Source organism: Camelus dromedarius, chromosome 9 (assembly GCF_036321535.1).
Source record: "Camelus dromedarius isolate mCamDro1 chromosome 9, mCamDro1.pat, whole genome shotgun sequence".
NCBI lineage: Eukaryota > Metazoa > Chordata > Mammalia > Artiodactyla > Camelidae > Camelus > Camelus dromedarius.
Genome location: NC_087444.1, coordinates 72,821,552 through 72,835,644, shown reverse-complemented (window position 1 = coordinate 72,835,644; position 14,093 = coordinate 72,821,552). Strand labels below are relative to the sequence as shown.

The 14,093-nt window shown below is 52.8% G+C and overlaps 1 protein-coding gene across 1 annotated transcript in view; it reads left to right on the top strand.

Annotated features, from left to right (window-relative positions):
• SLC8A2 (solute carrier family 8 member A2) overlaps positions 1-14,093 on the top strand; it is a 30,298-nt gene extending 16,205 nt beyond the window's left edge. The window contains exons 4-10 of the mRNA XM_031458981.2: positions 972-1,394; positions 5,510-5,613; positions 5,764-5,781; positions 7,174-7,298; positions 7,610-7,709; positions 11,787-12,065; positions 13,557-14,093. Coding sequence (XP_031314841.1) covers positions 972-1,394; positions 5,510-5,613; positions 5,764-5,781; positions 7,174-7,298; positions 7,610-7,709; positions 11,787-12,065; positions 13,557-13,933 — 1,426 coding nt within the window. The 3' untranslated portion in view covers positions 13,934-14,093. The remainder of the gene's footprint in view (positions 1-971; positions 1,395-5,509; positions 5,614-5,763; positions 5,782-7,173; positions 7,299-7,609; positions 7,710-11,786; positions 12,066-13,556) is intronic.

Below are 14,093 nucleotides of genomic sequence, written 5' to 3'. Positions count from 1 at the left end.
CATTATATTATGTTTTATTATTCATCTCCTGCACTAGAACAGAAGCTATACCAAGGCAGGGATTCTTCTTTGATCTGGTTTTGCTGTTGTTTCTCCAACATAAGAACAGTGCCTGGCACACAGCAGGTGCTCAATAAATATTTGTTGAATGAATGAACTACAATTAAATCACCAAATGTGTAACTGTCACTGTGATATGGCTCTCCAGTGGGGCTGTGACCCCCTGGGGACAGGGCCTGTTCACTGCCCCATTCCCAGCACTGCCCAGCACAGGGCACAGAGCAGGTGCTGAGGGAGGATATGTTGAACGACTGAATGATGCCAGGTTAAGGAGTGTGGACTTTCTCTTGGGGATACCTGGGAACAGAGACTGGTTTTTATGAGAAGCATGACAAGGTCAGTTCTGGGCCCTATGTCCCTGCTCCTCAAAGTGCAGTCCATGTACCAGAACCATTCGCATCCCTTGGGAGCTAGTAAGAAATGCAGTCTTGAAACCCAAGAGCTACTGAACCAGAATCTGCATATTAACAAGATGCCCCAGAGAATTTGTGTGCACCTCAAAGTTTGAGAAGCAGGGTTGTGGAAAACTCCAGGCTCCCGCTCCACCCTGGGACTTTTCACGTGCTGTTCCCTCTGCCTGGAGCTCTCCTGCCCACTAAATCTTCCTCCATGAAGCCTGCTCTGATCTCACCTTCATCATCAACTGTTTAATACCAATCCTCCTACTCTTCATGGGTTCCATGGTGGGAAGGACCAACTCTGTCTTGTTCCTCTTCTGCATCTCCTGCGGGGGAAGGGAACACACCCTCATTCACCCTCAGTACTATGTATTTAATGCCTCTCCACCGTCATACTTGTGAGTTCTTCCGTGGCGCCGCCCCCTCCTCTGGGAAGCCCACCCTGATTCTCCTCAACTCCCCACAGCCTTCGAATGACCTTCACCCTTTTCCTTCCCCTCTCCTCCGCCGCAGCGAGGGCACACTGGTGTTCAAGCCGGGCGAGACACAGAAGGAGCTGCGCATCGGCATCATTGACGACGATATCTTTGAGGAGGACGAGCACTTCTTCGTGCGGCTACTGAACCTGCGCGTGGGCGACGCGCAGGGCATGTTCGAGCCCGACGGCGGCGGGCGGCCCAAGGGGCGGCTGGTGGCGCCGCTGCTGGCCACCGTCACCATCCTGGACGACGACCACGCGGGCATCTTCTCCTTCCAGGACCGCCTGCTGCACGTGAGCGAGTGCATGGGCACCGTGGACGTGCGCGTCGTGCGCAGCTCGGGCGCGCGCGGCACGGTGCGCCTCCCGTACCGAACGGTGGACGGCACGGCACGCGGCGGCGGCGTGCACTACGAGGACGCGTGCGGCGAGCTCGAGTTCGGCGACGATGAGACCATGTGAGCGCGCCGACTGGCCTGCGAGAGGGGCGGGGCCAGAGCGAGACGGTGCCCGGGCGTGGCCAGAGAATGGGCGTGGTCGGGAGGCGGGTAGACCTCGGAGGGGCGTGGTCTTGGGAAAGGGTGGGGCATTTGTGGAGCCGTGCCTTTGAAGTGGAAAAGTCTGGGGAGGTGGGGCAGGGCCCAGAGAAAGGGCGTGACAGCGGAGAGGAGGGAGCAGACAGGAGGGACAGGGCGTGGCCACGATGTTGGGACGGGACGCGTGTGGGGCCTGGGAAAACTGGGCTGGTTTGGGGAGAAGAGGGTGGGACACCAAGGGCCAGGTGAGGAGAAAGAGAGGAAATAGGATGGGGCATGGGGAGAGGAATGTGTAGGCCTTCGTTGGTAGGATAGAGGAGTGTGGCCTGAGGAGGGGATCCCAATGGAGATAAGGGGAATGTCTGGAAATGGAGCGTGAGTCTGGAATGGAGAAGGGGCAGGAGATGGGTGGGGTTTGGGTAGGGACACAAGAAAGAAGGAACGGGGCCTAAGAAGATGGGCGGGGCCTGCGGGGCGGATAGGAGGAAGGGGTGGAGTTTCTGGGTTGGAGGAAGAACCTGGGGAAATAGTAGGAGATGTAAGGGGAATGTGGGAGAGGCTCTGGGAAAAGAGAGTAGTAATAAGGGGGCCTAGGAAGGTGAGGCCAGAGCTTGGGGAGACACGGGAAACTGGAGGGCTGGGATTGGGGAGGGTGGAGTGGAGTCTGGGGAGGTGAGCTGGATACACAGGCATACATACATAGACACACAGATACAACCAACAAGCACACTGGCACATTACAGACACACAAAATCACAGACAGATGCGCTAAAACAGAGTCAGGGCTGTTGTCACGCCCAAACACCCGGCCACCACCTTACGCCCCCTTACACAGATGCCCGAGTCTTTCCCATGTGTGCCTGCAGCCTCACATCCCCCACTTCGCCTGCCTGGGATGCAGACGGTGCCTCCTCTCTTGGGCCCGCTACCTTCCGCCCACACATGCCCGTCTGTTTCCCTCCTCCTGCCGCCCACGTTCCTCCCATCAAGCAGAGCCCCCACTGCGCTCCTCTTCCCTCTCCTCCCGGCCTCTGTGGCTTGGCCTCCAGCTCAGCTTCTCACTGCTCTCCTTGTCTCTCCATCTCTCCCTTCCCGTCTCTGCGTCTCTCGCTCCCGGCAGTCTCCTTCTGGGTTTCTGTTAATCTCTAGATCTCTGTCCCCACTATCTAGCTCTCTGACTCGGGTTATATTTCAGTCACGGACTCTGTATCTTTTCATCTTTCACTCTCTCTGGCTTGGGTTGAGAGCTTGGGTTGGCGGCTGAGGGCACCATTCCAAGCCCCATCTCTCACCCCCAAGAGGCAGAGGGGGTGGAGGGAGTTGTCTTTCTGCTTGTTCCAGTCCTTTTCGTAGTTTACCGCTTTCAAACAGCTTTCCTCCTGCCGCCAAGGCCCCACAGGCCCTCTCCTCCCCGACAAGGCTTCCCCAGGCTGGGACACCCTCTGTCCCCCGCCCCCACCCATGCTTCCAGCTGTGGCTTTGGGAGACAGAGAATAGGAGGCTAATTAGCGTTTAGGGAAACATATCCTTCCTCTGACGGGCAGGCGTTAATTAGAGATGCTTGGAAGCAGCCGGGCTGGAGAGTTGGCCCCAGGCAGGATCAACACAGAGATGGAAGAGAGATGCCCAGAGTTGGGGTGGTAGAAAGAGACTACAAGAGAGAAACAGACAGACAAGACACCCAGAGACAGAAGAGACCTAAGGAAAGAGAGAGACTGGGAGAGACAGCCAGAGTCATGGAGAGAGAGAGAGAGAGAGAGAGAGAGAGAGAGAGAGAGAGAGAGAGTCAGGGCTGTTGTCACCCCCAAACACCCAGCCCCCATATATATATATTCTTTTTCAAATTATTTTCCATTGTAGGTTATTATAAGAAACTGAATATAGTTCCCTGTGCTGTACATTAAATCCTTGTTGCTTCTCGTTTCATATAGAGTGGTAGGTATCTGTTAATCCCATACTCCTAAGGCCGTTTCCTTTGATTTCAGGAAGTCCTGCCCTTGTCTGCCTCGACTCCTTCTTACTGTCCCCTGCCAGTTGGGTTTTTCCTCCTTCTGGGTCCCGTGAGGGCACATCTGTTAGGGTGCCAGCACGTGTGTCACTGCATGTCAGTGGATCACGGCGTGTCTGCAAGAGAGTGAGCGTCGAAGGCGTATGTGTGTCGCCCTGTCAGCGTGCCAACGTGTCGGCAGCTGTCTACGTGTGTCAGAGTGTGTGAGGAGCGTTGTCTCGGGAGACCCTCGTCCTCGCCACAGTGTTTCAGCACCGCGGACAGCTCCCAGCCCACTCAGATCGCGGGCGCCATTTCTTTTCACCCACAGAAAATTTTAAATATCTTGAAACCGGGAATGGGAGAGGGTGGAAGTGGGCGTATGTCCCCACGTGACCATGTTGTGTGCGTCTGCATGAGTGTCTCTGTTCTGTGTGTGTGTGAGCTAGGTCTATTGAGAACCGTTTTGCTTAGATTGTGTTGACTTTGGCTGTTCCATTCTATGAACAATGAGAGACAGAGAGGGGGAGAGGAGAACACAGAAAGAAAGGCAGAGAGCTGGGAAGAGACGGTCAGAGAGATGGAGAGAGAGACACAGAGAGGCTAAAAGATGGGCAGAGAGGCAAAGGAAGCTTGAAAGAGAGACTGAAATGCAGAGAGAGACGTTGAAGGGAATAAACAGACATGAGGAGGCAAAAAGAGTGAGATTTAAGGAAGGAGAGTCTACATGGGACCCCAGCAGGGGTCTTACAGGTTGGCGATGTCGCCGAGGCTGCAGTGGGGGTGTTGTGCTAATTGGCATCTGGTCTGTGCGATTTTGCCACTGCATAGGGAATGGCTGCAGGGTAGGATGGCGTGTGGGCGTGGGAGGAGTGACTGGCTGTGCTTCCTCTGCCGGGTGGCTGTGTGGGCTGGGTGTTTGTGTTTCTGGGTTCTGGGGCCAGGCCTTGTGGTTCCTACAGCTGAAAGAGCTGCTAGCGGCAGAGCTGTGGGCTTTTGGGCTTGTGGGTCTTTCAAGATCAAGGGGGGTGGGTTGTGTACCTGAAGGGAACAAATAACTTCTGGCTGTTTCTCCCCTCCCACCCCCTGGTTACCATAGCAGTGGGGATGCTGAGAAAATCAATTAGCCCTTGGTTAACCCTCTGAATGTGATCAGGACAGAGGGCAGAGAGCCAACGGTCTCCCGGGCTGAGGGATTTGAATTAAGAACTGTTCATGGAGGGCACACTATATGCCCAGCACTGTTCTAGGCACTGGGGATACAGCAAAGAACATAAATGAACAAAGGTATTGCCCTTATGGAACTTACATTTTAATGTGAAGAGAAAAATGGCAAACAATAAAGAAAATGAACACATTAGATAGTATGTTAGAAGATGATCTGGAACAAAGAAGACACAGAGCAGGGCAAGGGGGCCAAGGCAGCTGGGGTAGGGGCAGGGGTGGATTTCAGCATTAAAGAAGGTGGTAGGAGTGGGTCTCATTGAGAAAGAAAGTGAAGTTTGAACAGAGAGCTGGAGGGACTGAGGGAGTGAGCATGGAGGAACAGTGTTCTAGGTGGAGGGAATAGCTAGTGCAAAGGCCCTGAGGCACAGACAGTCCTGCTATGTTCAAGGAACAGTGAGGATGCCAGTGTAGCTGGAGTGAGTGAGCAAGGGGGAGAAGGATGGGAGGCCAGAATGGGAACAAGGGCCAGACCGCACGGGGCCTTGTGGGCTATTCTCAGGACTTCAGCTTTTATTCTGGGTGAAATGGGAGCCACGTGAATATTTTGAACAGAGGAAGGGCCCAATCTAACTTGGGTTTTATCAGGATCCCTCAGGTTGCTATTTAATAAAGCTCAGCTTCCTCAGCTGTTTCTGAGCTCGTTCCCGTCCAAGGGGGATAATAAGAGAGTCTCCGGCCTCTTCCCTGGGTGCTCGTGAGGATGAAACGAGATTACAGAGCCTGAGATGGAGCAGGTCCTTGGGAAACTGGGAGGCTAATGAGCGAGTTATCTGGTGATTCAGGGGAGGGGGCCTTATGCTGGGTTTTCTGCCTCTTCACTCAGGAAAACCCTTCAGGTGAAGATAGTTGATGACGAGGAATATGAGAAAAAGGATAATTTCTTCATCGAGCTGGGCCAGCCACAGTGGCTTAAGCGAGGGATTTCAGGTGAGGGGGGATGGGTGGGCTGCGGGAGAGTTAAAGGGCCCAGGGAGGGGGAACCCTTGGAGGCTCAGTTGTGGGGGAGCCTTCAAGCTCATAGATCTGAGCTTCCCAGGGAAGTGATCTCATGTTCTCCCTGTCTCTGTCTCTCCCCAGCCCTGCTACTCAATCAAGGTGAGTGAAGTTACCTCTTGGCTTTTGGTGGGAGGTGGGGGGCACGGGAGGAGGGGTCTTGGGGGAGGGTCAGAGCCTCAAGCTCCCCTCCAGGTCAGGTGTGAGGCAGGTTGGAGGTCAGATAAATTTTGTGGAGCCCATGTGAGTTTGGGTTAGGGTTAGGGTTAGGGTGACAGAGGTGTGGAGACCAAGATCATGTTTTATTTGTAGTTCAGATTGAGAGTGGAGAGTAAATCATATAATCTGATTGAAGTTTGTGGTGGGGTCAGAAGGAATCAGATTTGGGGGTGATTAGGACTGGGTTGGGGTTGAGATTTGGGATCAGAATTAAGACTGGGTCAAAATTAAAGTTAAGATGGAGATTGGTTTCTGGGTTTGTGGGTAGGATCTGATTAGAATTGGGGTCAGATTTAGGTCAAAGGTGAGGTTTGACTTTGAGGTCAGTTTGAGGGATTTGAGACTAGAGCTGGGGCCACAGAGATTGGGGTGAGAGTTGGGACTAGCTAGGGTCAGGGTCTTGGAGATAATAGCAGTGTAGATTTGGAGATCAGAATTGGGGTTTGGGATTAGGATTAGGAGTTAGACTGAAGATCGTATTAGTCAGGGTAAGTAATACAAGCTGCTATAACAAATAGGCCCCCAAATCCCAGTAGCTTAACACAATACAAGTCATTTCTCCCTCAGGTAGTTTCCTGAGAGTGTTCCTGGTTGGTGGGTGGCTTTCTCATGAGAATTAGAATTGGGTTGGTGCAAAGGATCATCATCCTCTGGGGAGAGAAATGAGCCCAGTATCAGTTGGAGGTGGTTCTGGGTCCAAGATTTGTCCTGAAATCGGGAATCCCCCTCTCTCCTCACCACCTCAGACATGCTCTAAGATGTTTTCAGAGCTTGGATGTAGAGACCAGGCCTCCTCCCCAGGATGGTGATGGTGATGGTAATGATGATGTTTGGTGATATTAATAATAAAGAAAGTAACATTTTTGATTATTTATTGTGCACCAGGCACTGTTCTAAGCACATTAATTAATTCCTTTTACTCTCTCAACCACCCTATGAGATAGGTACTGTTACTGTGCTCATTTTATAGATTTGAACACTGAGGCACAGAGAAACTAAGGCACCCCACAAGGTCACACAGTCCCCACCATAGGAACCTCAGAGACACCAACTTAATTTCGTGGACCAACCCATGAGAGCTGGGTGTCAGGTTGAGGAAGACAGTGGTCAGAGGAGAGGCTAGGGCAGGCTGCAGAAGCATCACCAAGGAGGTGTCCCAGAAAAGAGCAGACAGAGTTTTCTTTACCAATGGGAACAGGCAGTAAAGGCATCGCAGGCCCAGGTAGGTAGGCCTCCCTGGAGTCTGGAGTCTAACTCCCATCCCTCATACTGCAGGGGATGGGGACAGGAAACTCACAGCCGAGGAGGAAGAGGCTCGGAGGATAGCAGAAATGGGCAAGCCGGTTCTTGGGGAAAACTGCCGGCTGGAGGTCATCATCGAGGAGTCATATGATTTTAAGGTGATTTTCTGGGACCTCACCTTCCTGGAGTCCTGCATGAGTCATTTCCTTGGGGGAAGTCCAGGAGGGGATCAACTATGAGGGTCACAAGGGAGGGGTGAAGGAGGATCAACCATGGTCCGAGACCATCCTCCAAGTCCCTTCATTAGAACTATGGACAGCACACACCTCCCTCATCCTTTCTTGCTGGTAGAACCAGGATCCAGAAGGTTGAGGACCCCTGAGCATGGGGTGTGAGCCCCCATCCCCAGTACCCCTCATGGAGTGGAGTGGTCATAAGCAATGGTCTCTCCCCACCCTCTCATCCCCAGAACACGGTGGATAAACTCATCAAGAAAACTAACTTGGCTTTGGTGATTGGGACCCATTCGTGGAGAGAGCAGTTTTTAGAGGCAATTACGGTGAGCGCAGGTAAGTGGGGAGGGAGGAGAGAGGATGAGAGAGAGAAGAGAGGGCTGGAGAGGCAGAGAGAGACAGAGAAAGAGAAATGAAAGAGAGAGAAAGAGGGACAAAGAGAGGACAGAGAGCAATAGAGAAGAAAAAGAGGACAGGAAAGACAGGGAGACGAAAAGAAACAGAGATTCAGAAAGACAAAGGAAAAGATAGGGAACGGATACAAATGGGAGAGACAGACACACAAAGAAAAGCACACAGAATCCCAGAGAAGGACAGAGATGCAGAGACAGCATGAAAGATGTAGAGAATGAAGAGGCAGAGGACCAGGGAGAGAGCAGCAGGTAGACATGGAGACACAGAGAGAAAGCTGGCAGAGACAGGGGCAGAGGCGGAGTGCTGTGGGGAGGAGGGGTCCTGACCCCAGCTTTCTCCTGACATCAGGCAATTGGACTGTAGAAACAGGTTAAATGGCTTGGCCTCACCAGACACAGCCTGGGCTCCTCTGTTGCCTTGGAGACAGTCACCAGGGCACCTAGCTTTCCCACCTGAGCAAGTTCTCACCCTCTTAGGGCTCAGACAGGCCGACACTGCCCCCCTGTGACCAGATATATGATAACACTTGGGTTCACAGACAAAACCCTAGAGACCAACACTGGCCCTTTGTGATACAGATTGGGGAAACTGAGGCCCAGAGAGATAGAGGGACTAGCCTGAAGTCCCACAGGGAATCCAGAAAGGGCCAGGATGGGACGCAGGACTTATGTCCCTTATACAACATCAAGTTTCCTTCGGGGGGCCAAGCTGGTGAGAACAAAAAACACACAACGAAAGAACTGTGGTTGGAAAGAAACTGGTCGGTGGGATCAACAGAAACCAGGTGTTCGGGGTGGAAAAGTACCAGACATTAGGCTTAATAGAAACAAAGTGGCTTCTCCCTCCCGAAGCCACATTCTTTTGACATCTATTTCCGAAGGATTCTCTGGACCCAGCCCTGGGCAGGGACACTGCTGGGGACAAGGAAGTAACCATGACAGCTTGGGCCCTGTCCTCACAGAGCTCACTGTCCAGTGGAGAACACAGACTTTTCACAAGAAAGTGGACAGGGCTGGACAAGGGGGCCCCAGCGAGCTACAGGAGCCCAGATCAGGTGTCTGACCCAGCTTGAAGGTCAGGGAGGGCTTCCTGGAGGAGGGGGCTTCTGATCTGAGTCTTCAAATGGGAAGAGGAGTTAGCCAGGAGAAGGGAGCCAGGCAGAAAGAAAACCAAGTCTGGAAATGTGCATGATTATGACATATTTGGGGAGGGTGTCTGGTTTCAGGTACGAAGATGAGGCCGGGGAAGAGGCTGGAGGTGAGTAGGATCCAAACCCCAAAGGCCTTATAAACTACAGTAGGAGGCTTGGCTGTCATTTTTGGTGACCCGGGGAACTATGGAGCATTCTGAATGAGGGGAGCTCCTGGAGGTAGAGCTTGTGGAAGGAAGAGGGAGAGGATGGGATGGGGTGTGAGTTGCGGCTGTCAAAACTGGCAAGAAATGGATCGTGCAGGGTCTTGGAGGATGTGGGGAGGAATCTGAGCTTCATTCCGAAGACACTGGGGAGCCAGAGTGGTTCCTCTAGGGGCTTAGTGAAGGCAAGAGTGTTGCGTGAAATTGTGGGTGTGAGATGATTGTCGTGGAGGCCATGAGTCTATAGAAAGCCAGTCATTAGATCAGAAAAAGTAGTGAAAGGGGAGTACAACCATAACGGTAGCAATAACAGTGATGATCATCCCAATGATGACGATGATGAAGACGTAGTGAGTGTCAGGCAACTTTGAAGTCCATTTCCGGTATAAACTCATGTAACTAATTATGCCGAGTGTCTGGGTTGGAGCTTGATCATTTTACACTTTGTTCAACCAATGCCTCTTGATTCCTCACGTGAGCACGAAGCTGTTTGAGGTGCTGATGGCAAAGGGTGGTTCTCGCTTCCTTAGGGGATGACTCATGAACCATCTTGCACTTAGAGGTGCTGTTGTGTTTCCTTCAACCTCCCTTTCTCGATGGAAAGTTCTTTGCAAGCTGGACTTGATTTTGAACATCTTTGAATCCCTCCCAGGCTCTGGAAGAGGCCTTCAACAACAGTTGGTTGGAACAATGACAGTTACAGTGGAGATGTGCAGGCCCATGAAGAGCATAAGGCATAACCTGAATCTTGTAGTCACCACAGCCTTCCCTTGGGGCAGGTCTGATTATTACTCCTGTTTCTCTGATAGACATCCAGAGAGGTTAGGACACTGATTTGAGATCACACAGTGGATCCAGGGTTTGACAGCAAAGAGTTGGCTCCAGAACCACAGGCATACTGGTGAGGCTCCCTCTATATGGGAGAGGCTGGAGAAGTAGGCAGAGGCCAGAGGCTACACATACTGGAATGCAGATTTCGGGAGTGTGAGCCTAGGTCTGAGCTCAAGGGGAAGCCCAGGCAGGATTTGGAGCAGGGCAGGGAAAAGCCCAGGAGAAAGAGTGATAGCAGCCCCCTCCCTCCTAAGAGTGTGTCCTCCCTGCTCTGACCACAGCCATGTCTCAGTGTGGTCAATTAGGGATGTGTTCAGCAACAAACAACAGAAAACTCAACCATCAGTGGCTTAAGCACACTACAGTTTATTTTTCTCACAGAACAAAAAAATCTGTAGGAGGCAATAAAGAGTTAGCAGCAGCTCAGTAATGTCATTAAAAACCCAGGCGCCTTCTTTATATCTTTCCCATTCTCAGCTGTTGCCCTCATCGTTGCAAAATGGCTGCTGCACCTCCAGGTATCAATCCACATTCCAGGCAGGAAGAAAGAGGAAGCAGGGAAATAGAAAGGGGTAGAGGGCTGTAGCATTTGAGTTTCCAGTTCTAGTCTCCAATTCCATTTTATTTGGGATTGCAGCCAAGACCTCATTCTTTGAGCTGCAAGATGCAGAATGAAGAAACCTCACAAACCACTTAGTAGAGCATTTACAAATTCAAGCATTTATTTCTTTAACAAACCAATGGCTAAGTGAGCTAGATAAGTGGGAAAGGGATATATGACCTGAATCCCCAAATCCATCAGTCTTTCTCTGCCTGCCCCACCACCAGCTGTCCTCTGCTCCCTGACATTCCAAGGAGCCACTGGGTGGGACCGTGGGAAGTGGCTTCAGGATTTGGTATGACTTGCTCTGAGTGGCTGGTCAGGGGTTACAATGTTTCTTATCAGCATCCTTCCAGATGTAATGCTTGGCACGCTCAAGAATGTTCTTTGCTTCTCATTCATTACTTTATGTTTATCAGTTTCAGGTGAGGTAGACAAAACATTTCATTTGCATTTCACTGCAGGTCAAAAGTGGGTCAAATTTGGTCACAGTAGGTGACACAAACAAGGATGAGGCATAAAAGTTCTAAAACACATCCATAACACAGTACCCATATCAGAAAAGCTAGAATTTTCTGGAAACCCTCTGTTTCAAACCCTCTGTTTCTGTCTCATTGCCAGACTGGGTCACATGGCCACTGCTGCAAGGGGTTCTGGGAAAGCAAGTATTTAAATAGCTGAGGACATAACTGTTGCTAGCTGCACAGAATTCTGGGACAGTCAATATTTTTATCTGAGGACAAGGCTGCTGCTAGCCTCAAGGGATTCTGGGAAAGTGACTAATGTTAGCTGGGTATGTGGTTCTCTCTAGATTCAGGGGATTCTGGGAAACTGAGCACCTTTAGTTGAGCATGTGGCTACTGTTAGCTGCAGTGAATCAGAAGAAGTGAATATTTCTAGCCGCAGACGTGGTTGTCAGTAGCTGCAAAGGCTTCTGGGAAAAGGTATATTTTTAGCTAGGGGTTTGGCCACCCCTAGCAGAAGAGAGTTTGAGAAACTGGATATTTTTAGCTGGGCACATGGCCCCCTCTAGCTTCAAATGATTCTGGGAAAAGGAATACTTTTCCCAGGGCCATACATTCTCCTAGCTGCAAAGGATTCTGGGAAAGTAATGCGTCTGATGACACAGCCATCTGGAAGCTGAACAAAACAGGGGCTCTGGAGGTGAGGAAGGAGGCATGGGTGTGTGCACCAGCTGGGTCATGTGCCCACAGGGGACGAGGAGGAGGAGGAGGACGGGTCCCGGGAGGAGCGGCTCCCATCGTGCTTTGACTACGTCATGCACTTCCTGACGGTGTTCTGGAAGGTGCTGTTCGCCTGCGTGCCCCCCACCGAGTACTGCCACGGCTGGGCCTGCTTCGGCGTCTGCATCCTGGTCATCGGCCTGCTCACCGCCCTCATTGGGGACCTCGCCTCCCACTTTGGCTGCACCGTTGGCCTCAAGGACTCTGTCAACGCCGTAGTCTTCGTGGCTCTGGGCACCTCCATCCCTGGTAACCCCTGGGGAGACCACTTGTTGGGGTAGAGCTAAGGGATGGGAGATGGTAAAAACCAGGTAATGGATTCCACAGAGAGGAAATGGCAGGGTGTTGAAGTGACAGTTGATGGGAGTGGGGCCCCAGAGCAATAAGGGGGGGACTTCCTAGAAACAAGTCTGTGGAGTCCATAGAAAATATTAATTTCCCCTTCCCTCCCCCACTGCTAAGAAACCAGGTGGAAGATTCCATACACCTCTGTTGGTGGGCATGGCTGGAACCAGGGCAATGAATCTCAAAGCTTTAAGACGAGGGGCAGAGTAGAAACCAGATGTTGGAGGAGATACCATAGAAATAAGACAGTGAGTCCTCAGGGACTACAGTGTATGTCCCACTGAAACACAAGGGCTGTGATCCCATCTTCCCCAAAAATCTGGGAGGGGCCCTTTGAAATCAGGTGGCCAAGACTAGAATCCCTACAGGCAGGAGACCACCAGACACCTTTCTTTTTCACATCGATGTATTTGCCAGTCAGGTGGTGGCGCTGTGGACCCAGCCAGCAGGTGGTGGCGCTGTAAACAGCAGCCATTGGTGAATGGTTCTGAGGTCTGCCCTCCAGACCAGAGACTGGCCATCTTAGCTAGATGCTCAGGAACAGGTAGAGGCCATAGTGGCCAGGCTGTCTGCTGGACAGAAACCAATGGGGGAACTGATGGGAAAGGGATACTGTCGTTGGGGCCTGCCATTCATTTTGTCCAGTCAGGTGGCAAGGGGATGACTGGGCCTGAAGCAACACCTGCAGTGGGTTCGTGGGAGACAGAGAATGATTCCCCCCGAAGGCAGGCAGCAAGTCCCATAGAAAGTAGGCAGAGGCCCCATAGAATACTGAGAGTGGGTTCCACAAAAACCAGGTAATATGTCCCACAGAAAACAGACTGAGTCCCACAGAAAGCAGGCAGCAGACTCCATAGAATATAGGCAGAATAGAAACGGGGTGGGGGTGGGCGCTATAGAGTCACTAAACCAGGGGATGGATTCCACATAGTGAATGTGGCAAGGCATTGAGGAGACAGGTGATGGGAGGGGGTCACATAGAAATAAAGTGGGGACTTCCTAGAAACTGTGAAGTGGGTCCCACAGAAAGCAGGCTGAGTCCCACAGAAAGCAGGCAGCGGGTTCCATAGAAAGAGCGGTGAGCTCCCAAGAGTGGATCCCGTGGGATGCAGGCTTGTTTCACAGAAAACAGGCAGCTGGTCCCGTAGAAAGCAGGCATCGGGATGGTGACCGACTTTGCCTCCTGGGTGGGGTCGAGGCCACGGAGCTACAGGAGTGGGAGGAGAGGCGTGAGGGACACTGGGGTGGGGAGTCTGGATCCTCGGGCCAGTAGGGTGCTTGCTGTTGGGCCTTCTGGAAAGCAGGCGACGGGCCGGGCGGATGCCGTCGCCCCTGGGGGACCCGCGGAGTCCCTCTGACCCGCAGTGTCGCTGTCGTCCCCCCCCCCCTCCCCAGACACGTTCGCCAGCAAGGTGGCCGCGCTGCAGGACCAGTGCGCCGACGCGTCCATCGGCAACGTGACGGGCTCCAACGCCGTGAACGTCTTCCTGGGCCTGGGCGTGGCCTGGTCGGTGGCCGCCGTGTACTGGGCGGTGCAGGGCCGCCCGTTCGAGGTGCGCACCGGCACGCTGGCCTTCTCCGTCACGCTCTTCACCGTCTTCGCCTTCGTGGGCATCGCCGTGCTGCTGTACCGGCGCCGGCCGCACATCGGCGGCGAGCTGGGCGGCCCGCGCGGCCCCAAGCTGGCCACCACGGCGCTCTTCCTGGGCCTCTGGTTCCTCTACATCCTCTTCGCCAGCCTCGAGGCTTACTGCCACATCCGGGGCTTCTAGGGCCCTGCCCCGGGACTCGGCCTCCCCCTCGAGACAGCTGCATCCGCGCTGGACTGCGTCTCCCTTGTCCTCCAGAGATTCAGCCTCCTCTCCTGGGACTCGGCCTCTCTTACTCCGGGGAAGCGATCGCCCCAGGTCTTAGGTCCCCATTAACAGCCTC